The sequence below is a fragment of the Narcine bancroftii genome, chromosome 7 (genome assembly GCF_036971445.1).
Source record: "Narcine bancroftii isolate sNarBan1 chromosome 7, sNarBan1.hap1, whole genome shotgun sequence".
NCBI classification, from domain to species: domain Eukaryota; kingdom Metazoa; phylum Chordata; class Chondrichthyes; order Torpediniformes; family Narcinidae; genus Narcine; species Narcine bancroftii.
The window spans coordinates 191829386-191853559 of NC_091475.1; the positions used below are offsets into that span (position 1 = coordinate 191829386).

General features: G+C 40.1%; 1 protein-coding gene across 7 annotated transcripts in view; it reads right to left on the reverse strand.

Moving 5' to 3' along the window:
• Nucleotides 1–24174, reverse strand: part of LOC138739533 (ras-related protein Rab-6A) — a 117959-nt gene that overhangs the window by 24995 nt on the left and 68790 nt on the right. For 5 of the 7 annotated variants that reach the window (XR_011342306.1, XM_069891802.1, XM_069891800.1 and 2 more), the window contains exons 3-4: nucleotides 8008–8061; nucleotides 2812–2917 (exon numbers count right to left, since the gene is read on the reverse strand). Coding sequence is in view for 6 of the 7 variants with exons in the window: in XM_069891802.1 (XP_069747903.1) it covers nucleotides 2812–2917; nucleotides 8008–8061 (160 nt within the window). In the remaining variant the exon portion in view is untranslated. Of the gene's footprint in view, nucleotides 1–2615; nucleotides 2722–2811; nucleotides 2918–8007; nucleotides 8062–24174 lie in introns of all 7 variants that reach the window. The other 2 variants (XM_069891803.1, XM_069891801.1) reach the window with 1 other exon arrangement.

The window sequence follows — 24174 nt, forward strand, 5'->3', positions numbered from 1 at the left end:
AATGATGTTGCTACCTTCCCATTACTAATAATTAAAAGTGTGACCCAGGAAGCAATGAATAGTTGTTATTCTTCAGAGTTCAGGTGACAGATGGGTCAGCCAATCCCAATAACCAAAGCTGTAAATCTGAATCATTCTCCTCCAAATTTTATTAAAAATGTAAAATAATCAGAAATATGAACCAAGAGATAGAGATCAGACATGATCAAACCAAGAGACCATAACATGACAGCAACCTTGAGCAGCTTCATGATGTCATGCCAATCTTCTGTGTTGCAGTCGAGGTCAACAAATTTTTAGGTACCAAGATAGACAGTGTTTGTTAGTATGGGAAGGCTATATCGTCTGTTCCAGCTTACTCCAAAATTCTATGTTTGGTTTCAAATGCTATGTCAATGCTGTGTGCTCTGCTGATGTGTTACAGTGACATACGAGAATTCTTCAACAGCTTGTTATTACATACAAAGGTGAAAGAAAAAAAACAGACACCTATATTACAATTGGAAGTAAACAGAGGAAGACATCTGATCAGAAATTAACAAATGGTGATTATTACTTGATAAAAATCTCAATTCATGGGCAAGCGAACATCCTTGAAATTAAGAGTGTATTTACCACATGCAACCGCAAAGAACCCAGGGGCAAAATTCATCAACAGGCAGAGTCACACTGACCAAAAAGGAACACAGTTGTGGTTGTGCACAGTAATCATTCCAAGGCAATGGTGCAGTTTATACTCAGAGAATACCATTGCTGAATCTTCTACCATCAGCATCCCAAATTATGATCGACCAAGGATTTGGAGATCCCAGGAAAAAAAGTCCAAGGATCAAATAGAGATTGGGTCATTGGACCCAAAATTGACACAGTGAGAGCAAGTACAATAGTTTGAGAGTTTTTTGTGAACACTGTTTCTAGTGGAATTCCACCACACTCAGTACTTGGTCCCTTGAATTTGGTAATGTATATACTTGAACGTAAGGAGCATGATAAAGTTTTAAACAATTAAAAAATTGGCTACATGGTCAACCATGAGGAGAAAAACATCGTACTGCAGGGAGATAGATGCTTTGGAAGAAATTTGGGAATTCCAATTTCATCCAAAAACGTTACAGGTTCTGTTTGGGGAAGTTCAGTCAAGGCAAGAGAATGTACATGAATGACTAAGATCGTGCTGTTGGCAGTAAAAGAGAGACTCATCTATCTCCATAAATTCTTAAAAGTTAGGACAAATTAATAGATAGTGTCACAGAGTGTGGAAACACCCCTCTTCAGCCCAACTTGTCCATGCCAACAAAATGACCCACCTTGACTCGTCCCACCTGCATGAAGATGGTTTAAAAGGCAAACAAAATGCTTTCCATTGTTAACCATGATAAGAGTTGTGAGGTCATTCTAAATTATACACAATTGTAGATAGACCACAGCTTGACCATATTGTACAGTTCTGGTCACCATACTCCAGGAAAAGAGCAATTGCATCTGAAAGATTGCAGAGGAGATTTGAAGATCACCAAAGCTAAAAATCTGTTTCTTGGAGGAGAGATTGGATAAGAAAGAGTTATTTCTTTTGAAACCGAGGCAACTGAAGGGAGATCATTGAAGTTTATAAAATTATAAGGGACATATTTTCTGTTGGCAGAAGCATCAAAAAACAGTCTGGTAGAAGGACTGAAGAGAAGGTGAGCAAATATCTTTTCATTCACATGGCAGTCGGGGGGGCGGGGTTTAGAACTCGCTGCGTGGGAGATGGAGGTAGAAAGGCTCACATTTAAAAAGTACTTGAGAAGTCACATATATGAGGCTATGGGCACAATGATAGAAGTTGGGATTAGGGTGGGGAGTTATCTTTCCTTTGCAGAGTATCAATGGACCAAATAGCCACTTGATATATAATGTTTCTAGAATAGATGCATTAACTACATAAATAGTGTTATTCCTTGAGCTAATATGAAGCAATAAATCTTGTTTTAAATAGTCACCTCTACAACACAAACACCTGCCACAAGCCAGGGGCAAGGGTCATACCTGGGAGGAGGACTTGCAACAACACACCAACGTCTCATCATTATCCAGTACATAACAATCTACTTGACTGCAGCTTTTCAATATCTCTATCCTTGAAGCCCCATGACCTCACCACATCAATTACAGGTTGTGCAACACCAATCTATCTTCAGGATAGATTGAAAAAAACTGCCAATTCTCTTTTAGCAACACTTCTCAAAGTCAATGTCTGCTTCAGTTAAGGTACCAATACAGAACTCGCCTGCATCAAGCACATGGAAAGCAGTAACTTCCACGTGCAGAATCTTGCCCCAAAGCATGATGGGACAGACTAGAGAATTGTTTACTTCTATAAAGACACAGCTTGGAAATTTGAAAAAAATTGTAGTGAGAAAATTCATGCATTTGAGTTGTTACATACCAACTAGAGATTTTTTTTAATCTATAAATCGTTCTCAATGGAATTTAATCCATAGTCATCAAGATCACCAGAAACACAACCAAGTTTTCTTCACAGACCTGCTGAGGTTAGGCTGTTATGATAGTGATAAAGGGGATGCACATGCCAATTAGAAGCCAATGTTAGAATAGCAAAAGGCCCCACTCACTTGTGATATCATAGACAACAACTGCAACAGTAGAGTCACGAATGTAGCTAGGAATCAAGCTCCTGAAGCGCTCCTGACCTGCTGTGTCCCATAACTGCAACCGCACCTAGTCATCAGGCAAACAACAGCAAGAAAAGGGAGGAATAAGAACATCAAGGGCTGTTCCCTTTCGTACATGAAAACTTCAAATACCTACTTGTGATATCGTAAACTACTACAGCTGCAGCTGAATCGCGGATGTAACTGGGAATAAGGCTACGGAAACGCTCTTGGCCTGCAGTATCCCAGAGCTGAAGCCGTATCTGTGGGATGGGAAAAAAGGTCAAAGAGAACAAAAGCAGGAGCAAGCATTCAAATAGAAACAAAAAAGCTAATGCCAGGGCAAATGAATGCAATAGTCGGAAGCTGAAAGATAATTGTGTGGAATCAGCATTAATATCAAAGAGATTGCTACATATTAAAGGCTGGAACATTTCTGTCATCATAATTTGTACCAACTTAAGATGCTTTCATTTTGGTGTCAGTGATGAACTTGCACAATTGGTTCCTGGAGTCTAAAACAATTGGCATTATTCAAGGTTAAAAGCCAGGATAGAATAGTATACTCGATCCAAATTTCACAATTCAGTGGTGCATTTAACTATTGACATTAGCATAAAAACAACCATGTTTTTCCCATTTAAACAATAAATTCCTCATCCAGAAAAACTTTGGACTGGGAGGAGTAAAGCCAACTCCTGCATTTACGGGGGTTCCAAATCAAGAAAAGTTTGCATCACAACTTTCCTCAACACATAGCCACGATGTATACACATACATCAACAAATGAAAGTTGGTTAAAATAAGGTTTGTGTTTATCTACTTCCGCCCCACATAATTTTTGCTGAAGCATATTTTTATTCCACATACCAGATTTTTCTAGTAGTGATTGCAAATTTCCATCACGCAAAACAGCCATAACATAGGTGTCACTTACAAGTGCATTAACACTGATTTATCTAATGTGATCAATCTGACAGTTGTTAAATGTTTTCACTCCGATTGAAACAAAAGGACATGAGTTAAGAGTTAAGGGGCAGAGGTTTAGAGGTAACATGAGGGGGAACTTCTTTACTCAGAGAATGGTAGCGGTGTGGAATGAGCTTCCAGGAGAAATAGTGGCGGCAGAGTCAATTTTATTATTTAAGAAAAAGTTGGACAGGTATATGGATGAGAAGAAGGTGGAGGGTTATGGTCATTGTGCAGGTAGGTGGGACTAGAGAGGAGTGTTTGGTTCGGAGCGGACTAGAAGGGCCTAATGGCATGTTTCCGTGCTGTAATTGTTATATATATATATATATATATATGACAAGATAGAAAAAAAAATAGAATTTAAAATGTAGTGATCATTCATACAGAAGAAAGTAGAATAAAAAGGATCAGTTAGGTCTCAATTTTGAAGTTTTGGGTACTCAAATCTACTTTTGGAATAATTATTTGGCACCCAATTGCTACAATTTGTCAACAATAGACAATTAGCCTGTAACCAATTTTGATACTACTTTCATCCAAAGTACAATTTTAGATGTTACCCTAGCCATGTTCAGTTTACAAAATTTCTAATTCTCAGACTGAAACAAAAATAGTTTATAAAATAAAAGATTCTCAAAGGCCTGACATTAAATTTTAAATGTTCAAATTAGGTGTGCAAGTTAAATGTAGACAAATGAGCATTAGAGATTCTGAATTAGTTTCATTATCTGGTCTGAGGCAGGCAAAAGCATTTTATATTGGGCATTGTACTATGAATGAAATTAGGACTTGAAGCTGTGCCAGGAAACTACTCCACTTCAGTCCATTCATCCATGGTGGGGTAGGCAATGAAAGAAGAAAATGTTTCTGTAGTGGTAACACTTGCTGCATTTCTGAAGAATCAACATTGATCACAATGGCAGACATAAAAATGGACATCTTGGTTAGGGACTGTAGGATGCCGAGCAAATCCCAGTTCCAGATGTGTGGACAAGCAAAAATGAGTGATTAAAACAAATGGATCAAAAGCTAAAAAAGGACTGATGTATTCCTCCTCTTGCATCTGATCGAAGAATCCATCTATTACAAATCAGGAACACCCATAGGATTAGTTGCATTAGATCCTTCAGAACTGAAATGGGCACTCCTTGTACCAGAGAACTGCTACTGCAGAAGAAACCTATCAAAAATAATTTTATTTTAAAAATGAAAGCAGTTTTCCAAGCATCAACTGTCTCTTTCTTCAGTGTGGGGAAGTGGATAGTTGTGAAATCCAACTCCAATTTGTATGTCAGCATCAAACTCTACAGATTTATACCAGGAAAAATCAACAGCTATGCAAAGGAAAAACAGTCTTCATATCAATTGAAAAACTGAGTCATTACTGTTGTTAACAATAATGCAGATGTGGAAGCCCAAAGAGAAGGGAAAAGATTTGTTCACAAGATCACTCAAAAAAGTGGACTTTTTAGCAGATCTAAAAAGAGTAAATCTGGAATAGGTTACAGAAGAATTCCAATGACATAACAGTTGAAGTCACCATCACCACCAGTAGGACCAGAGTAGAGAAAGAGAATAAAAGGTTAATCCATAATTCTTGGGCCGACTGACTAGACCATTGTCAGATTTGTCTGCATCTTGAGGTAACAAATATACAGAACAGAATAAGGTAGCTGAGATCAAGCCAGAAGAGAGCAAAGCTATGAGGGTGAATACAATTAATATGAACATGGGAACCAAAGACAATTTGAGATTACCTAGCAGAATGATGTTAAAGCAGATTTTGATTCAACATGCTATAGTGCAAAGGAAAGGAAATAAAAGCAATGATTGGAGCTAGTATATGCTGCAGATGCAGATTCAAGGGAATGATCAACTCAAAGGAATTGTGGCTCAATAAAGATAGAGGGAAAAATTGAGAACACAGGCATTGGAAAGTTTAACACACATGGTGGAGGTGGTATACTTGTGGAAGCCACTCCCACAATGTATGGATAATTTTTCCATATCATAAAGGTGAGAAGAGAGTGGATGGAGGTCAAGATGGAAAAATGTTGCATGGTCAGAGATATTAATCCAGAGGGTTTTATTAGTGGTGCAGACAGGCAGAATCTAATCTTTGATTCAAAATGAATTTCAAAAAAATGGCATGGATTTGTAACAGAAACAGAACATGGAGAAGGAAGAGAATACTCATGCGCCACTGATGAGGGATCAATGATAGAACAATCGAAAGGAAGAGCATAGTACACTTCCTGGAAAGAGGAAATCACTTGAAAGGTCAGCAAGCCTGTGGGCCAAGATATGCAATTAGGTGGTCAGCAGCATATTGGGAAACACATCAAAAGTATTTAACCAGGTTTCAAGGACACAATGAGTTTGGAAATGCAAGTTCAGGAATAAAACAATGAAAACACCCTGGGAGAGGGTGTTATTGCAGTTGCAATAATTAACCAAACTTCATGGCACAGATGGTTGAAAAATTTAAGATTTATATTGAGACTGTGTCAACCCAAGACATAATGGCATGAAATGATGGGAAGCTGTACTTTGTTTTTGACTCTGGTGAGATGGTGGACTCCATGTACCAACCTTTACAATTGTGTTCAACATTCAAGTGAATATTGTTCATGTTTTCTAGATAGTTAATTCCCTGTGGGGTACATGTTCAAGAACAAAAAGCATTTGCCAATTTTAGAACCAATTGGAGGTTAAAGATTAATATAACTAAATAAATTCAATGTACACACCATGAAGAAAATGCAATCAAACACAAAATCATGAATAGATAAACAGCTGTACACATTATAGGAACGGTACATTAGTAGTACAAAGGAGCAATATTCTGTGCTTTTAATCTAAGGAACCTTTGCGTGCGAGAAGAAAGCAATACAAAAAGGCAATTAGTAATTGTGTAGATGGTACGGTGCACAATACTACATGACATTTGGAATCCATAATCAACTACAAATGTATAATAGCAAACTCCAAAATGGACCACAAAGCAGGAAGATACCCCTCCACTTTTCAGAATATCAAGATGCCTTATGGAAAAAATGGAGAGACACTTATTTATTAGAGTACAAGATTCTGAAATCCTTCTAACATTAAGATCCATTGGGTGCAGATAGTCACTGAAAAGAATCACATTAACAACATTCTCACACTTGCATGCTGAACACAATTGATCAACTTGATATGAAATGGCCAACATCTCCCTTTTAAAAGAAACTACAGTGATGTTAATTATCGCAAAAACAAATAAAAAACTGTATGCTTGAAATCTGAAAGAAAAGTGAAAAACATATGAAACACTGAGCAACCAATGAAACTGTCAATCAATAATGCTAGCTGTTTCTCTTTCTACAGATATTGCATGGCCTGCTGAGTGTTTCCAATGTTTTTAGATCAGTTACAACATCAGATTCAAGGAACTCAAAAAAAAAAGCTACACTTGCAATGAAAAGGAAAATTGGTCTGCAAAGTAGTTTTTATAATAAAGCTGAAATTAACTGTTAGGGTTTAAAAGAGTGCAATAGAGACCAGATAACTACCTTAATAAAACACTTTACCAGAACTGGAGGGCAGAAGGAGAGACTGGATAAGATGGGAAGGTATTCCCTCAACTGTGGTGACTTGGGTGGTCTTATATCTTGAGGGCATAGAGAAGATGAATAGTCAGAATATTTTCTCCAGAGTATGTGTCTAAAACTCAAGGGCATGGGTTTAAAGATTTAAAAGGGTCCCAAAGAACAACTTTATCGGACAGAGAATGGTTATTTATGGAATGAGTTGCCAAAGAAATGGTAGAGGCAAATAGTATTATGACATTTAAGAGAATGACAGGTTTAGAAGAGTATGGGCCAAACTCAGGCAATATGGCCTAACTCAGAAGGGCAACTTGGTCAACATGGATGTTGAGCTGAATGACCAATTTCCATACTGTATTGCTCTACGACGCCACAACTTCATTTGTCTAAGAGAATTTTTTTCTATTCTAAATTTAAATTTTGACAGATAACATGGTTACAAGCCCTTCCAGCCCAGGAGCCCATGCCGCCCAGATGCCCCAATTAACCTACAATCCCTGTAATATTTTGAAAGGTGGGATGAAACCCACTCTGACTTGGGGAGAATGTACAAACTCCTTACAGTGCCTGGTACAAACCCAGGCCACTGGCGCTGTAATAGCATTGAACTAACTACTACACTAACTGTGCCTTTACTTAGCTATTTGGTATTTCTCAGCTCTACTCTCTCAATAGCTAACATAAATATAGAGTTTGGGAGAGCTACTGTGATCAATTTGTTAATTTTATAGAATAATGAAGCAAATTAAATTTTCAAGGTTTAAAATAAAAAGTGATTTTAAGTTACTTACTGTTCGATCTTCCAAATACATAGTTTTTGACAAAAAGTCTATTCCAATGGTTGCCTGTAAAGGGAGAAAGAAATAGTGAAATAAATTCAACAACAACAAAATATACAGGCTATGAATAATAGAAACAAATCTTATGACATCCTTTGATTTGATGTCCAAAACAATGATAAAGCCCAAAATATTCAGGTTAATTTGCCTTTAAGCACGTCTCCAATGTCACCTTCAAGGATTTGAAATAAGTTACAAACACAATTTCTACCTGATAAAATGAATATCAACTTCATTTTTTTAATAAATTATTTTTTGTTCACATAATGTGCCCTGACTGATTAAACACTGAAACTTTCTGGCCCAGTATGAAGCATTCAACCATATGTATTCACGTCTATCTTTCACAAGGCTGACAATTTAGTTTGAAATTCACAAGGCAATAAATAATGCTGGCTGTCTTCCTATTGTTGAATCCAACATGGTCCACTCTTGCCTCCATATTGATGCAATCACAAAGGCGGCTCGCCAGTGGCTATATTTTGTTGTCGGAGGCGGTTCAGTATGTCACCGAAGACTCTTGTCAACTTTGACAGGTGTACCGTGGAGAGCCTTCTGGCTGGTTGCATCACTGCCTGGTATTGAGGTGCCAAGTCTCAAGACAAGAATAAACTCCAGCGGATTGTTAACTCAGGCTGTAACATCACAGGCATCCATCTTCACATCATCGAGAACATCAAGATGAGGCTGTGTCTTAAACCAGGCCATGCCCTCTTCATTCTGCTACCATCAGGTAAAAAGTACAGGAGCCAAAAGATAACACACAACGGCACAAGAACAGCTTCTTCCCCATTGCCATCAGATTCCTGAATAATAAACAAAGACACTGCCTTACCTTTTGCTCATTTTTTTATTGTAATGTTGTAAGATGGCTATGATATGAATTATATATTAATGAACAGCACTAATGTTGCTGTTGCAATTGTTAGTGTGACCTTTATTAGACTCAAGTACAAAAGTAAAGATGGCTTACTCTAATTAGAGAGAGCCTTGGTGCCAATACAGATTGGATGTGGGTTGGCACACATTTTGTATGAGGTGAGATTAAACAGATTATACCTAAACTTTCAGTCTGAAAATGAGAAGAATCCAATTTAACTGTCCAAATGGCGATGGAAAGGTAGCGGAAGTACTGTTTTCCCCACCAGCAGGGTCGGAAATCAGGGTCACACTTTCCAAACAATGGTTCAGCCACAAGAATGAATTTCTTCAGAAGGTAGTGAGTCGCTGGAATTCATCACTCGAGGTTTTTGCAAGCTCAGCCCCTTCATATATTCAAGATGATCAACAGAACAGTGATAAATGCATGTCTTCATATTAAAGGAATTGGGGAATATGGGGATCAATGCAGTAAAGAGACTGAGGTAAAAGATCAGTCAAAATCTCGCTGGATGGCGCAGCAGGCATGAGCGGTCTAACAGTCCACTTCTCTTACTTCCAATCTTCTTATCAAGAACTAAACCAAGCAACTTTTTTTGCAGAGCAACTCTGCTCCATCTGCAGCTTCTAGTTGTATTTCTTCACAATTCTCCCTCTCTCCCACCCACATCAGTCCCAAATGCAACGCACAGACATTCCGGAGAAACTCAGCAGGTCACAAGGGTCCAGGCCCAAAATGTTGGCTACCCTTCCTGTGGAGGCTGAATTTCTCCAGCACATTTGTGTGATGCACTTGACCCAAGCATCTGCAGATCTTCTTATTTAACCCTATCAGTCCTCAAATTCTCCGTCACTAAAAGAGGCCAAGCAAACCAGAAGTACAACCTAATAAGATGAACAACAACTCCTCCCTCTGTTTTTTTAAAGCAGTCACTGGAGTATGACTTGAACCCAACTCGAAGGGTCTAGTTTTGAGCTCATCTAATTTATTTTCTGTTTGCCTGGTGATCTTCCATGGCAGAACTCTGAAGAGAACTTCTTTTCCATGTCTGGTATTAACATGCAAATAATGTGGCCTGAACAACACAGTCAATTGACTACCACAAGATATGCTACACTTGCACCCACACCACCATTCAGAGCCCCACTTCACTTGAGAGGGGTCATTGACTGTATTCGGTGCTCCCGATGTGGCCTCTTCTACATTGATGAGTCTGGATGCAGTCTGGGAGATCGTTTCATTGAGCACCTTCTCTCTTCCACTGCAGCAGCAAGGACTTCCCAGTGGCCACTATTTCAATTCCACACACCATTCCCACACCACATACTATTCATGGCCTCATGCACTGCCAAATTGAGGAAAAATACTCGACCACAGCACTTGCAGACTTTCTTTAAATATACTAAGGGCTTCAGTGCAGGGTACACTAGCCTGAAGATGGTTCTAACATGTATTTGTTTACCCTTACAATGAATTCAGAGGATCCATGGAAACACCGGTGTTTTGCCCAGAGTAGAGGAATTGAGAACTAGAGGACATAGGTTCAAGGTGAGGATTTGGGGGAGGGGAGGGGGTGGAGAGAAGAGATTTAATAGGAACCTGAGAGGTAACTATTTTTGTTACACTGAGGTTCATGAGTGTATGGAAAAACTTGAGATATCCTTTCTGAATGACCACACCAACACCAATTTTGGTGTCATCTGCAAATTTATTAATTGTGTAAACTACATTTCCATCCAAATCCTTAATCCTGATGATAAACAGTGGACCCCGACAGATTCTACAGGCCTGTAATCAAAGTCACATCCCTCCTCTCCCATCCTCTGCCTCAGACATTCAAAGCCAATTTTCAATCCAATTGGCCAGTTCATCTTGGTTCCCTTCTAGACTAACATGCCATCCAAGACTTTGTCATCAGTCTTGCTAAAGTCCATATATACAATGTCCACCACCCTGAATGGCCTTGAATTATATTTTTGAGGAGGTGTCAATTATAATTGAAAGTTGGGGGGGCGGTGCGGGGAAGAAAATGGATGTAGTCTGCATGAATTTTAATAAATCATTCAACAAAACATCTCATGGCAGGCTGATCCAGTAGATTAAAAGCACATGGGATCCATGGAGACTTAGTAAATTGATTCAAAATTGGCTTAGCCATAGAAGACAGTGTTAGTGGTGGAGGAGCGGCATTCTGACTCGAAGTCTATGACCAGTGATGTTTCACAGGGATCAGTGCTGGAATCCCTTTTGTTTATGATATACACAAATGATTTGGATAAGAATGTCAGTGGGTGATTAGCACATTTGCTGTCAATACAAAAATTGGTGAAGTTATCTATATTGTGGAATGTTGCAAAAGGCTTGCCAGCAGCTATACTTTGTGAGGTATCTGAGGCAGTTTGGTATATTATCGAAGAAGCTTGTAAACTTCTACAGGTGTACTGTGGAGAGCATTCTGGCTAGTTGCATCACTGCCTGGTATGGAGGCGCCAACTCTCAGGACAAGAATAAACTCCAGAGGGATGTTAACTCGGCTTGCGACATCACAGGCACCAGACTTCACTCCGTCTTGGACAGCTACACGAGGTGCTGTCTTAAAAAAAAAAGCTTCTATCCTCAAAGACCCCCCACCACCCAGCCCATGCCCTCTTCACTCTGCTTCTTTTCTTTGGCTTGGTTTCGCGAACGAAGATTTATGGAGGGGGTAAAAGTCCACGTCAGCTGCAGGCTCATTTGTGGCTGACAAGTCCAATGCGGGACAGGCAGACACGGTTGCAGCGGCTGCAGGGGAAAATTTGTTGGTTGGGGTTGGGTGTTGGGTTTTTCCTCCTTTGCCTTTTGTCAGTGAGGTGGGCTCTGCGGTCTTCTTCAAAGGAGGTTGCTGCCCGCCAAACTGTGAGGCGCCAAGATGCACGGTTTGAGGCGATATCAGCCCACTGGCGGTGGTCAATGTGGCAGGCACCAAGAGATTTCTTTAGGCAGTCCTTGTACCTTTTCTTTGGTGCACCTCTGTCACGGTGGCCAGTGGAGAGCTCGCCATATAACACGATCTTGGGAAGGCGATGTCCTCCATTCTGGAGACGTGACCCACCCAGCGCAGCTGGATCTTCAGCAGCGTGGACTCGATGCTGTTGACCTCTGCCATCTCGAGTACTTCGATGTTAGGGATGAAAGCGCTCCAATGGATGTTGAGGATGGAGCAGAGACAACGCTGGTGGAAGCGTTCTAGGAGCCGTAGGTGATGCCGGTAGAGGACCCATGATTCGGAGCCGAACAGGAGTGTGGATATGACAACGGCTCTGTATACGCTTATCTTTGTGAGGTTTTTCAGTTGGTTGTTTTTCCAGACTCTTTTGTGTAGTCTTCCAAAGGCGCTATTTGCCTTGGCGAGTCTGTTGTCTATCTCATTGTCGATCCTTGCATCTGATGAAATGGTGCAGCCGAGATAGGTAAACTGGTTGACCGTTTTGAGTTTTGTGTGCCCGATGGAGATGTGGGGGGGCTGGTAGTCATGGTGGGGAGCTGGCTGATGGAGGACCTCAGTTTTCTTCAGGCTGACTTCCAGGCCAAACACTTTGGCAGTTTCCGCAAAGCAGGACGTCAAGCGCTGAAGAGCTGGCTCTGAATGGGCAACTAAAGCGGCATCGTCTGCAAAGAGTAGTTCACGGACAAGTTTCTCTTATGTCTTGGTGTGAGCTTGCAGGCGCCTCAGATTGAAGAGACTGCCATCCGTGCGGTACCGGATGTAAACAGCGTCTTCATTGTTGGGGTCTTTCATGGCTTGGTTCAGCATCATGCTGAAGAAGATTGAAAAGAGGGTTGGTGCGAGAACACAGCCTTGCTTCACGCCATTGTTTATGGAGAAGGGTTCAGAGAGCTCATTGCTATATCTGACCCGACCTTGTTGGTTTTCGTGCAGTTGGATAATCATGTTGAGGAACTTTGGGGGGTATCCGATGCGCTCTAGTATTTGCCAAAGCCCTTTCCTGCTCACGGTGTCGAAGGCTTTGGTGAGGTCAACAAAGGTGATGTAGAGTCCTTTGTTTTGTTCTCTGCACTTTTCTTGGAGCTGTCTGAGGGCAAAGACCATGTCAGTAGTTCCTCTGTTTGCGCGAAAGCCGCACTGTGATTCTGGGAGAATATTCTCGGCGACACTCAGTGGCACAAGGACAGCTTGTTCCCCACTCCCATCAGATTCCTGAATGATCACTGAACCAAAGACACTGCCTTACTTTTTGTGCACCATTCACATTCATCAATTTGGACAATATTCTCATCTCCAGCCGCAATCACACAGAGCATGCAGTCCATCTAAGGCGACTAATGCGCCAGAGTGCAGGAATTCAGACCAATTATAAACCCTGCTAAGTGCCAGTTCAGGTTGGAAACAATCGACTTCCAAGGCCATTGAATCAAAAGGCACAGAGCGAAACCCCTACCCAAAAAGGTAGAGGCTGTTTGGAGTTTTGCCAAGCCCGCACAGTGGTATGATTAATTTTTAATCACCGATTCATACTGGAAGCAGCCCACGTCATGCGCCTCCTTTTCACACTCATGGTGGAGAAAGGTTAAGACAATGAGGCCTCTGGGGCATTCCAGAAGGCAAAGGACGCACTGGCCAATGCCACCCTTCTGGTACACCCCAGGGCAGAGGTGCCTCCAGCACAGTGGTAGGTGATGTACTGGTGCAATTCATTGAAGGGAAATAGCAGCCCCTGGCCTTCTTTAACAGGCACCTCCAACCAGCCAAACTCAAATACAGTACCTTTGACTGGGAGCTATTGGTGCTATATCTGGCAGATAGGCACTTCAGGTTTTTTTTTGGAAAGTTTGCAATTCAGGGTCTTCATGGACCATAATCCATTAACCTTTGCCTTCCATAAAGTGTCAGACCTGTGGTCGGCCAGTCACCTCACATACGTGTCCAAGTTCACCATGGACATTCAATACATCATGGGCAAGACCAAGACAGTTCTACGCCACGGATCAAGTCTGTTCAGGCCCTGTTCCAGGGAATAATTTATTCAGCCCTAGCCAGGGCACTGCAGGAAAGCCCAGAGATCCCAGCATACAGAATAGTAGTTTCTGGGCTCAGACTGGAGGATACTGCCATCAGCCCCAGTAATCAGATGCTCCTCTGCAATACCTCCACCTGCAAACCCCACCCCATTAAGCTGGCAGCATGGAGACAGCAGGTGTTCAACATGGTGCACAACCTAGCACACCCAGCCATCAGAACTTCTGTCAAAATGGTGGCCAGTAGGTTCGTCTGGCACAGACTCCGGAAACAGTTCAGTCAGTGGGCCAAGACCTGCACTCTGTCAGACATCCAAAGTACAGACATCCGTCAAAGTACCACCCTCCCTCCCCACAGACTTTCGAGCCAGAGTGGTGTAGGTTCAGCACATCCATGTTGATATTGTTGGGCCACTACCGGTCTTCCGCGGGGCGATACATCTCACCATGATTGACTACTCCATGGCTGCTGGCCGACACAACCACCGAGACCTACACCAGAATCGAGATTCAGAGTCCCGAAGTATATGACCTCCAACAGAGGTACACAGTTCATTTCGGGACTCTGGGCAGCTCTCGCCAATTTTCAGGGAACCCAACTCAACCATACCATGGTTTACCACCCTCAGGTCAACTGGTTGGTGGAGCAGTTCCACAGGCATCCTTGATGGCTTGGCTCAAGGGGCCAAACTGGGCAGAGGAGCTACCCCTGGGTCCTCCTGGGGATCCGCACCTCATTGAAAGAAGATTTCAATGCCTCAGCAGCTGAGATGGTATATGGCATGCCATTGGTGACTCCAGGAGAGTTCTTGGCTGCCACCAAAGACCTAGAGGACCCGATGGCCTTGCTAAGCTGAGGAAAATCCTCCACAGCACAGCCAGACCAAGTCCTAGGTCCCCAAAACAAAGACCTGCTCAAGCCAGACAGTCCAGGCTCTGAGTGCCTTTGCAAAAACTTTGAAAAATGACTGACTATAGGGACTTCACAAGTAGGTGTTAATTGGACATGCTGTGGAGTATTGTTTTGGAAAGCAACATATGAACAGAGTTGGAAGATTGGGTCCAGTGCCGCAGTCTGCCTGAATGCTGTTTGCTGTTCTAAGAGAGTCAGAGAGAGAGAGAGAGAGAGAGAGAGAGAGAGAGAGAGAATGAATGAGAATTCAGTTCTATTGCTCAACAGCAGGGACTGGAACATGACAAGCTCTGACTATGTGGTATTTCACCTAAAATTATGGAAACAGAAAAGGAACTCTGTGGTGACCTGAAAGAAAGAGGTTACCATCTGGAAAACCCTGATGGGGAAAGTTTCTTCAGCAAAACACTGAAGTGGCTGATCGGAAGGAATCAGTTTGTCTCTCTCTGAAAACTGACAAGAACCTTCCTGAGCGGTTTTTACCTTCCAAGCACCAAAGCCTGGTGAAATTCATAAATGTTAAATTCTGTGCTCAGTATAAGAATTGCTTGCAACCAGTGAACTTGAAGTGAGAAATGAGATTGGACTGTGAATCTTTTCTGAACTTATACACACACATTACTTACACATGCGCTTAAGAATTAGAAGGGGGTTAAGTTAATAGTTATAAGTTAAAGTGTTTAAAGAAAATTAAAAATAACTTTTGTTTAAGTAACCATTTGTCTTGGTGAATTTCTATTGCTGCTAGGTTTTGGTGTCCTCTAGGCCCGTAACAGAGTGCTTGGAAGCACATGACAAGCAAATGTGGTTTCCTTAAAGGAAAATCTTGCTCAACAAACCTATTGGAATTCTTTTGAGAAAGTGAGAAGCAGGATGGATAAGGGAGATGCAGTGGATGTTGTGTGTCTGGATTTTCAGAAGGCATTTAACGAGGTTCTGAACATGAGGTTACTTAACAAGAGTCCATGGTATAACAGGGAACATTTAGCATGGTAAGGACATTGGCTTATTGGCAGGATGCAGAGTTGGAATACAAGGATTATATTCTGAATGCATGCCAGTTGCTAGTGGTGTTTCACAGGGGTCACTGTTGGGGCTACTTTTTATGTTGTATATTAATGATTTTGGTTATGGAATGAATGTATTATTTGTAAACTTGGTTACAAAGCCAAAAGGTAGGTGGAGGAGCAGGTAGTGTAGAGGAAACACAGACACTGCAGAAGGACTTCGATTAAGAGAATGGGGAGAAAAGTGGCAAATGAAATATAATGTCACAAAGTGTATCGTCATGGATCTGGGTAGAAAAAATAGAAAGACTTTTTTAAAAATGGGGGGAAAAATTGAAAGTACCCAGATACAAATGAACCTGGGAAACCTCTTTCAGGATAGCCTAAAGGTAAGTTGAGTCGGTGAAGGCAGCATATGCAATGCTGGTATTCATTTCAAGAGGAATAGAATACAAGAGCTGGTGGGATGTGATGTTGAGGCTTTCTTTTTTTTAAACTTTATTTAAGATTTTATAACATGAATAACATATAGGATTACATTTAAAAAAATTAAGAATAAAATAATAAAATTACAATACAATATCAGTAATCTAAATAAACTATACCCTCCCCAATAATTATTACACATTAATAACCCAACTCAAATTAGTCCAACCCCCCCTTTCCCCCCAAAAATAAAGAGTGAAGAATTAATAAAGTTAATAATATGTGAGAAAAAAACCCACTTACAAAAAAAAGACAAAAACATAACCGATTAAAATACTAACAAAAAAAAGTAATTAATACTAAGATATCAGACTTAAAAAACATTTAAATCAAACTTAAATGCATATATTTAACAAACGGAGTTAAGATGAAACATATATTTAACTCAAACTTAATATAAAAAATTAGTTAAGTTAGTAACATTATCTATCAAAAATTCTTAAACAATAATCAATTCTTAAAAAAAATTGTAGCATGAAAAAAAAGATGAAAAAAAACTCTCTATAGAGATAAACCTTCACCAAATATCAACTAACTTCACATCTATCATCATATTAGTCACATAAACCACCATCTTAAAACAAAATTCAAACCTCATTAAGCATTGTACAATTCAATTTTAGTACACTTCCACCATTTTTCCCTTTTACTCTTGAATAGTTATCCAATAAAAGCTCCAATACCACATTTAAATATCCCCAATCATTACGTTAAAATTCAGATATCCAAATAATAAAAACACATCTACAACGAAATCTATATCTTCAACAAATGGAGCATAAGCCACAAACAAAATTCAAGCCTCATTAAGAATTGTACAATTCAATTTATAACTTTCACCATTATTCCCTTCGTTCTATAACTAAAATAGCAAAATAATATACACCAGAATTACCACTCCTTTCATCTTAAAGTTAAAGAAAAAATATTTAAAAAAAACTTATCCATCCCATTCACATTTAAATTTCAGATATTCCTTACCTACTGAATAAACTTTACAAAAAAAACCACATCAATTTTTAGTTTATTAAACAATCAAATACTTTCTTATGTGTTTTTTTTAATATAAACAAAAAAAAACCCTTCACTCTTTAATCTAACAATACAAGGAAAAAAAAACAGGTAGGAGGTTAAAAATACCCCCTCCCGTCTAAACCGCGCAATGCGGTAACTCCCAAAAAAAAATGGGTGTGAGATAACTCACACGTAGCAGATGACTTTCAGGAAATAGTGCCTATCCAGTTCTCTCCCCCAACTCTCACTTCATCTTAAACTAACATCCTCATTATTTAATATCCCTTTTTTTTTAAAAAAAACATTAAAAAAAAAGGACAACTCTTCTTTTAATCAGCTCCAACTGCCGAGTCACCATTACAACCATTCCTTCTTGGAGCACGGCTCTTTTCTTCCATCTCTTGTCTCCTTAGAGATCGCGGCGGACTATGTCTCTGTTGAAACTGAGTAATTGGCAGCTCTTGAGCAAATGCTATAGCTTCCTTTGGAGAAACAAAGAACTTTGGTTGGCAACCATCTTGAAAAACCTTCAAAATAGCTGGATATCTAAAGGTTGCCTTGTAACATTTCTTCCACAACAACTCTTTAGCAGGATTGAATTCCCGTCGTTGGAACATAACTTCTTGACTCAAATCCACATAGAAGAAAACTCGATTATTTTGAATCATCATGGGTGATTTTCTCTGTTGTGCATTTCTAATAGCCACTCGTAAAATTATTTCTCTGTCGTAATAATTCAAGCAACGAACCAAAACAGGTCTTGGACTTTGACCTGAAATAGGTCTTCTACGCAAGGCTCTGTGAGCACGTTCCAGTATTATACCTTCCGGGAAATGTTCTTGACCCAGCACCTGCGGAATCCATTCAGTAAAAAATTTTCTTGGGACTGGTCCTTCCATACCTTCCAGCAAACCAATAATCTTTATATTGTTCCGTCTGGATTGGTTTTCCAAATAATCAATCTTTTTCACCAAATTTTTATTTTGAGTTTGTAAGTCTTTGACCATTTTGGTCACATCGAAAACTTGATCCCGTATTTCGTCTATATCTTCTTCACACGAATTAAATTTATCTCTCACTTCAAGCTTAAAAGCTCCAAACTCAGCCATCTATTGAGAATGTATTTTCACCAAAGTATTAAACCTAGTACCAAGTTCAGTCATAATCTTGAATAATCCCTGCATTGTATAAGATAATTTAGATTCAAGATTCACAAAAATCTTTTCAATTGGAAGAGATTTTGGCTCAACAGATTCCTGCTTCTTCTCCAAAAGATCTTCTATTCCTTCCTTCATTCTGGTTGCCTTCCTTGTAGTATGACTGCGTGTGGAAACCCCAGCCACAGCTTCTCCAGCAATGACTGGAGGACGCTGGCCGGGGTTTTCCCCAGTCCATAATGTATTAAATTCTCCCAGTACATCAAATTGTATAGGTTCTTGTATCTCAAAAGATGCAGTTTGCAGCGCCACCTCTACAGATGACAAATGCCTTTGAGTAACTCTTTGTTCTAAAGGCTGTTTGGCGCCCTCTTTAGGGGGCTCTACCGATGTAACATAGAGCTTTACATCCGAACACTGTACCTCTCTCCTGGGATCCAATTCACGCTGAGTCCCGGTGTCTTTCCTGTAGGTAGGCTCCAAAACTTGAACTTTTGGAAAATGTAGTTTTTTGATGATCTGTTGTCCTTTTTTTTTGCTCTTTTCCACCAATTGTACCATCATAAGTTAAATTAACAACACTGAAATTACCTAAACTTTTAAAGAATTTTAATGGGCATTTCTAGACAAAACAATAAGATAGAGTCAGGAGAGGACTGGAAGGCACGTCTGATCCTTATGCCATCTTGCCACGCTCCCCCATGTTGAGGCTTTCTAAGGCACTGGTAAGACCTCAGAGTAATGTGAGCAGGTTCCTCATTTCAGAAAGTATGCACTGACATTGGAGAAGGTTTAAAGGTGGTTCACTAGGATGATTCTGGGAATTAAAGGGTAATCAACTGAGGTGTGTTTGAAGCTCTTGGCCTGTATTTCGAATGCTGAATGAATGGAGTAGATGTAGAAAGGTTCCCCGATTGTTGGAGAGTTTCGGATAAGCAGGCACAACTTCAGGTTGAAGGGTATCCACTTAACACAGAAATGCATAGGAATTTCTTCAGTCAGAGGGTAATAAATCTGTGGTATTTGTTTCCACAAGTAGTTGTGGGACCAGGTCATTGGGTGTACAGGTATACCCTGTATAACACAGTTAATATGTTCCAAGCTATGGAAAATCTCACTGTTCAAAGCATTATTACAATGCACTTTAATGTAATATGCTCCAATCCTATAAAAGGGATATATAAAACTAATCTTTATTGGTAATAAGTAAATATCGTTTATTAAAGAAAATATTTGTCTTATGTAAATTTGTGTCAAATCGCTCACACGAGACTTTCATCCAAGTTAGATCGGTACCACTGTGGGATGGTACAGGGAGCCCAATCACAGTGGGAACAGCAATAACTTTCAACACAGCCACTTGACTCTATTCCACAGCAAATTCCATGATTCCCCTCCATACAAACTGGCACTGTTCAGTGGTTGGAAACTCACTGGTCTGCCACATCAGAGCAGAGACGAATAAAACAGATACCCAGGGACCCTGATCACAGCAGGGACAGCAAAAACTTCCAATGCAGCCACAAATCTCTATTCCACATCTCAGTTCCTGTATTTCAGATATTTTAAACTAGAATCTTGGTTTAAATAGCAACAACAAAATTTTAACATTGCAAATGTAAAACTGCAGGTCAGAATTTTCAAACCATGTTATATCAAAACCTGCACTTTTCTAAACTGTGTTATATACGGTATGCCTGTATTTAAGACAGAGATTGATAGGTTATTAGTCAAAGCATCAAAGGTTATGGGCAGAAGGTCAGGCAGTGAGGCTGAATGGGGAAATTGATCAGCTCATGATTAAATGGTGGGACAGACTCAATGGGCTGAATACACAATTTCTGTGCTCATACCTTATGGTCTATACATATAACCATTTACAGAGCGGAAACAGGCCATGTCGGCCTTTCGAGTCCGCACCGGTTCACTAGAACATGTCCACTAGTTCAAACCTCCTTCTCACTGCCAATAACCCTCCAAACCCCTCACCTCCATGTACACATCCAACCTCTCAAATGACAGAAGGGACCCTGATGCAACTATCTCATTCGTAAGTTCATTCCATTTTGCCACCACTCGCTAAGTGAAAAAGCCACCTCTAATATTTCTCCTAAAGTGTTGCCCCTTACCCTTAACTCATGGCCTCTTGTTCCAACCTCCCTTGCCCTCAGGGGAGTCTATTTATGTCTAGTCTATCTATTCCTTTCATAATTTTAAATGCCTCTATCAAGTCCCTTCTCAGTTGTCTAAGTTCCAATGAATAAAGTCCCAATCTCCTTAATCTCTCCCTGTAATCCAGATGTTGTAAGCCAGGCAACATCCTTGTAAATCTTCTCTGCACCCTCTCCACCTTATCTATATCCTTTCTATAATTTGGAGACCAGAACTGAGCACAGTACTCCAAACCTGGCCTCACCAATGCCTTAAACAGCTGCAGCATCACCTCCCAGCTCCTATACTCTAATTTATGAAGGCCAGCATACCATATGTCTTCTTAACCACCCTGTCTACATGGAAATCCACCTTCAGTGAACTCTGTACCATAATCCCCAGGTCCCTTTGCTCCTCTGCATGCCTCAATGCCCTCCCCTTAACTGTTTATGTCCTATTCTGGTTATTTTTACCAAAATGCAACACCTCACACTTGTCTACATTGAACTCCATCTGCCATCTTTCAGCCCACTCTTCCAAACAAACCAAATCCTTCTGTAATCCAAGAAAATCTACCTCACTATCCACCACTCCCCCTATTTTTGTATCATCCACATATTTGCATACCCAGTTAACCACACCCTCCTCTAAATCATTAATATAAATGATAAACAACAAGGGACCCAGCACCAATCCCTGAGGCAACCTGCTAGTCACAGGCTTCCAACCTGACATACAGCTGTCCACCATGGCTCGCTGCTGTCCATCTCCCAGCCACCTCTGAATCCATGCCACAATCTCTCTACTAATTCCTAGTGACTGAACCTTCCTTATTAACCTTCCATGCGGAACCTTATCAAAAGCCTTACTAAAATCCAAATAGATCACATCCACCGCCGCTCTACCTTCATCCACCTTTTTTGTCACTTCCTCAAAAAACTCAACAAGGTTCGTCAAACATGACTTTCCTTTTACAAACCCATGCTGGGTGCCCCTATCCAATCCCTGCCTATCCAGATAGGCGTATATACTATCTCGAAGAATACCATCCATAACATTCCCCACCACCGAAGTCAAACTTATTGGCCGATAATTACTTGGCCTACACCTACTGCCTTTTTTAAACAATGGAACAACATCCAATCCTGTGATACCACCCCCTCCTCCAGTGATCTTTGAAAAATCACTGTCAGTACCCCCGCTATTTGTTCCCTGACCTCCCTTAAAGTCCTGGGGAAAAATCCCATCAGGACCAGGAGACTTATCCACCTTAACTGACCCTAGAAGCTCCAAAACTCTCACTTTACTAATTCCTATCCTTTCCATAACTAAACCCTTTGTCTCTCTTATCTCATATAGCTCAATGTCCCTTTCCCTCGTGAATAACGACGAGAAAAAATTGTTCAATACTTCTCCCATCTCATAAGATTCTCAGCCTTTTTTATTTCTACTCATATACCACTTGAATTAATCCCTATGCTATAGGTGCTCTGAGATTGGCAAGGGATTGCTTAAAGTGGTGTGAGTGGGAAGGGAAGGTTGAGAATCACTGCTCTAGATCCAATTGTTACTGAAATATTTTGCTTGAGAAAAATTGTCATTGGTCCATTTCCTTTGGAGTTATGAAACCGCGCACATAATCAGTCAATTTGGTACAATTAAAACAATGGATTTTAAATTTCCTTTCCACCCACAGACCACCTTAAGCAATCCCTTACAAAGCACCAATAGCATAGGGATTACTTAAAGTGGTCTGTGAGTGGAAAAGGTCAAGAACCACTGGTCTATACAATATGGAAATTCAAGGCAGTTGGTAGTGTAGGTTATTATGTCGACACAACCCCAGGAGCCAATGAGCCTGCACTTTACAGGGGATTTCTATGCTCTAAGTACTGAAGTAGACTCATGAAAAGAAATGCCTTTTTTAAAACATGTAAAAAAAAATTAAAAAGTGATGTAGGTTCTTTAAAGACTGACAAAAGACATTAAGGGAATAAGGAGATGGCAGAAAAATAAAACAAATACTTTAATGTCTGTTTTCATTGAAGACAGAAAACCTGTTGGAAATATCCAAATTAGCAATCATTAACAAAAATAGTACTCCATATTAATAGAATGGAAATAAATTCCCAGCTCTTGGTGATATTCATCATCAGGTTTTGAAGGAGATGACATTTTTCCAAAACTAAAAATTCTTATGCAGTTCCAACTGCTTGGGAAGGAGCAAATGTAACACTATTATTTAAAAACAAGGGAAAAAAAAGCTATGGACTACGAAATGTCATATCAGTAGTCGGGAAAGTGTTGAAATCTCAAAGTGGTAACAGGCTTCTGGTGATAGGAGAGAAAGTGACAGGATTGGACAGAACCAATATGGTTTTAAGAAAGGAAAATAATGTTTGACATATCTGTTAGAATCTTGGAGAATGAGAATTTATGAATGTTGCATTTTAGGATTTTCTTAAGGCCACACAAGGTGTTACAGAAGAGATTACTTCTGAAAATTATATAGTGCAGTTTTGGAAGTAATAACAGATTGAGGATAGGTTAATTCAAAGAAAACTTGTCATTTCTAGCTATTGGTACGTACAACAGGCATCAATGTCTTGAATTTGGGGATCAAGTAGTTTCCAGGTTTGCTCACAATGCAAGTGTTGGCTTTCTGAAGGAGACAAAGGATTCAGAGAAATGCAGTGAAGTAAATGAGAATAACAATGCAGATGGAATTTAAAAATTTTTTTTAAATAAAATGGCAAGTGAAAGTGATCAGTTAGCTTTGGGTGTTCTAAGTGAATCAGTTAACCTACGGGCACAGAGGACAATAAGTAGGACAAGTGGTAAGATCACCTTTATTGAAATGATTTAAATAAAGTCCCAATATGGCTACAGCTGAACTATTGAGAACATTGTTAGTGTCCACATCGAAGAAAGGAACAGTTGCAGAGGGAGTACAGCAACGTTTCACGCACTGATTTCAACACAAAACATTGGTCAGGAGCAGAGGTCAATTCAACTATGGTTACAATCAGTTTAGAAAATGAGACGACCTCAATGAAATATGGAAAATTCTGAAATGTCTTAATAGGTAGACGCAGAGGTGATATATCCCTCCATTTGGACATCCATAGCCAGGGTCGTTAAATGTGAAACTGGTCATCTAAGACAGGTGGGGAGAAATTTTTTTCCTATCAACTATTCCATTCTATGTTTATTAGTCTTCAACAACAGTCGATCTCTGGCAGTAAAGTTGTAAAATGGAGATCAGAATCAGGATTATTGTCATGAACGAGTCATAAATTCAGTGTTTTGCAGCAGCATCCTGCATATTATAACCATCTTATGGCATTACGATGAAAAATTAATAAATATAACAGAGCACAAAAAGTAAGGCAGTGTCTTTGGTTCATTGATTATTCAGGAATCTGATGGCAGCGGGGAAGAAGCTGCCCTTGTGCCAGAGTACTCGAGTTAGGCTCTTTACTTCCCTCCGCCCCC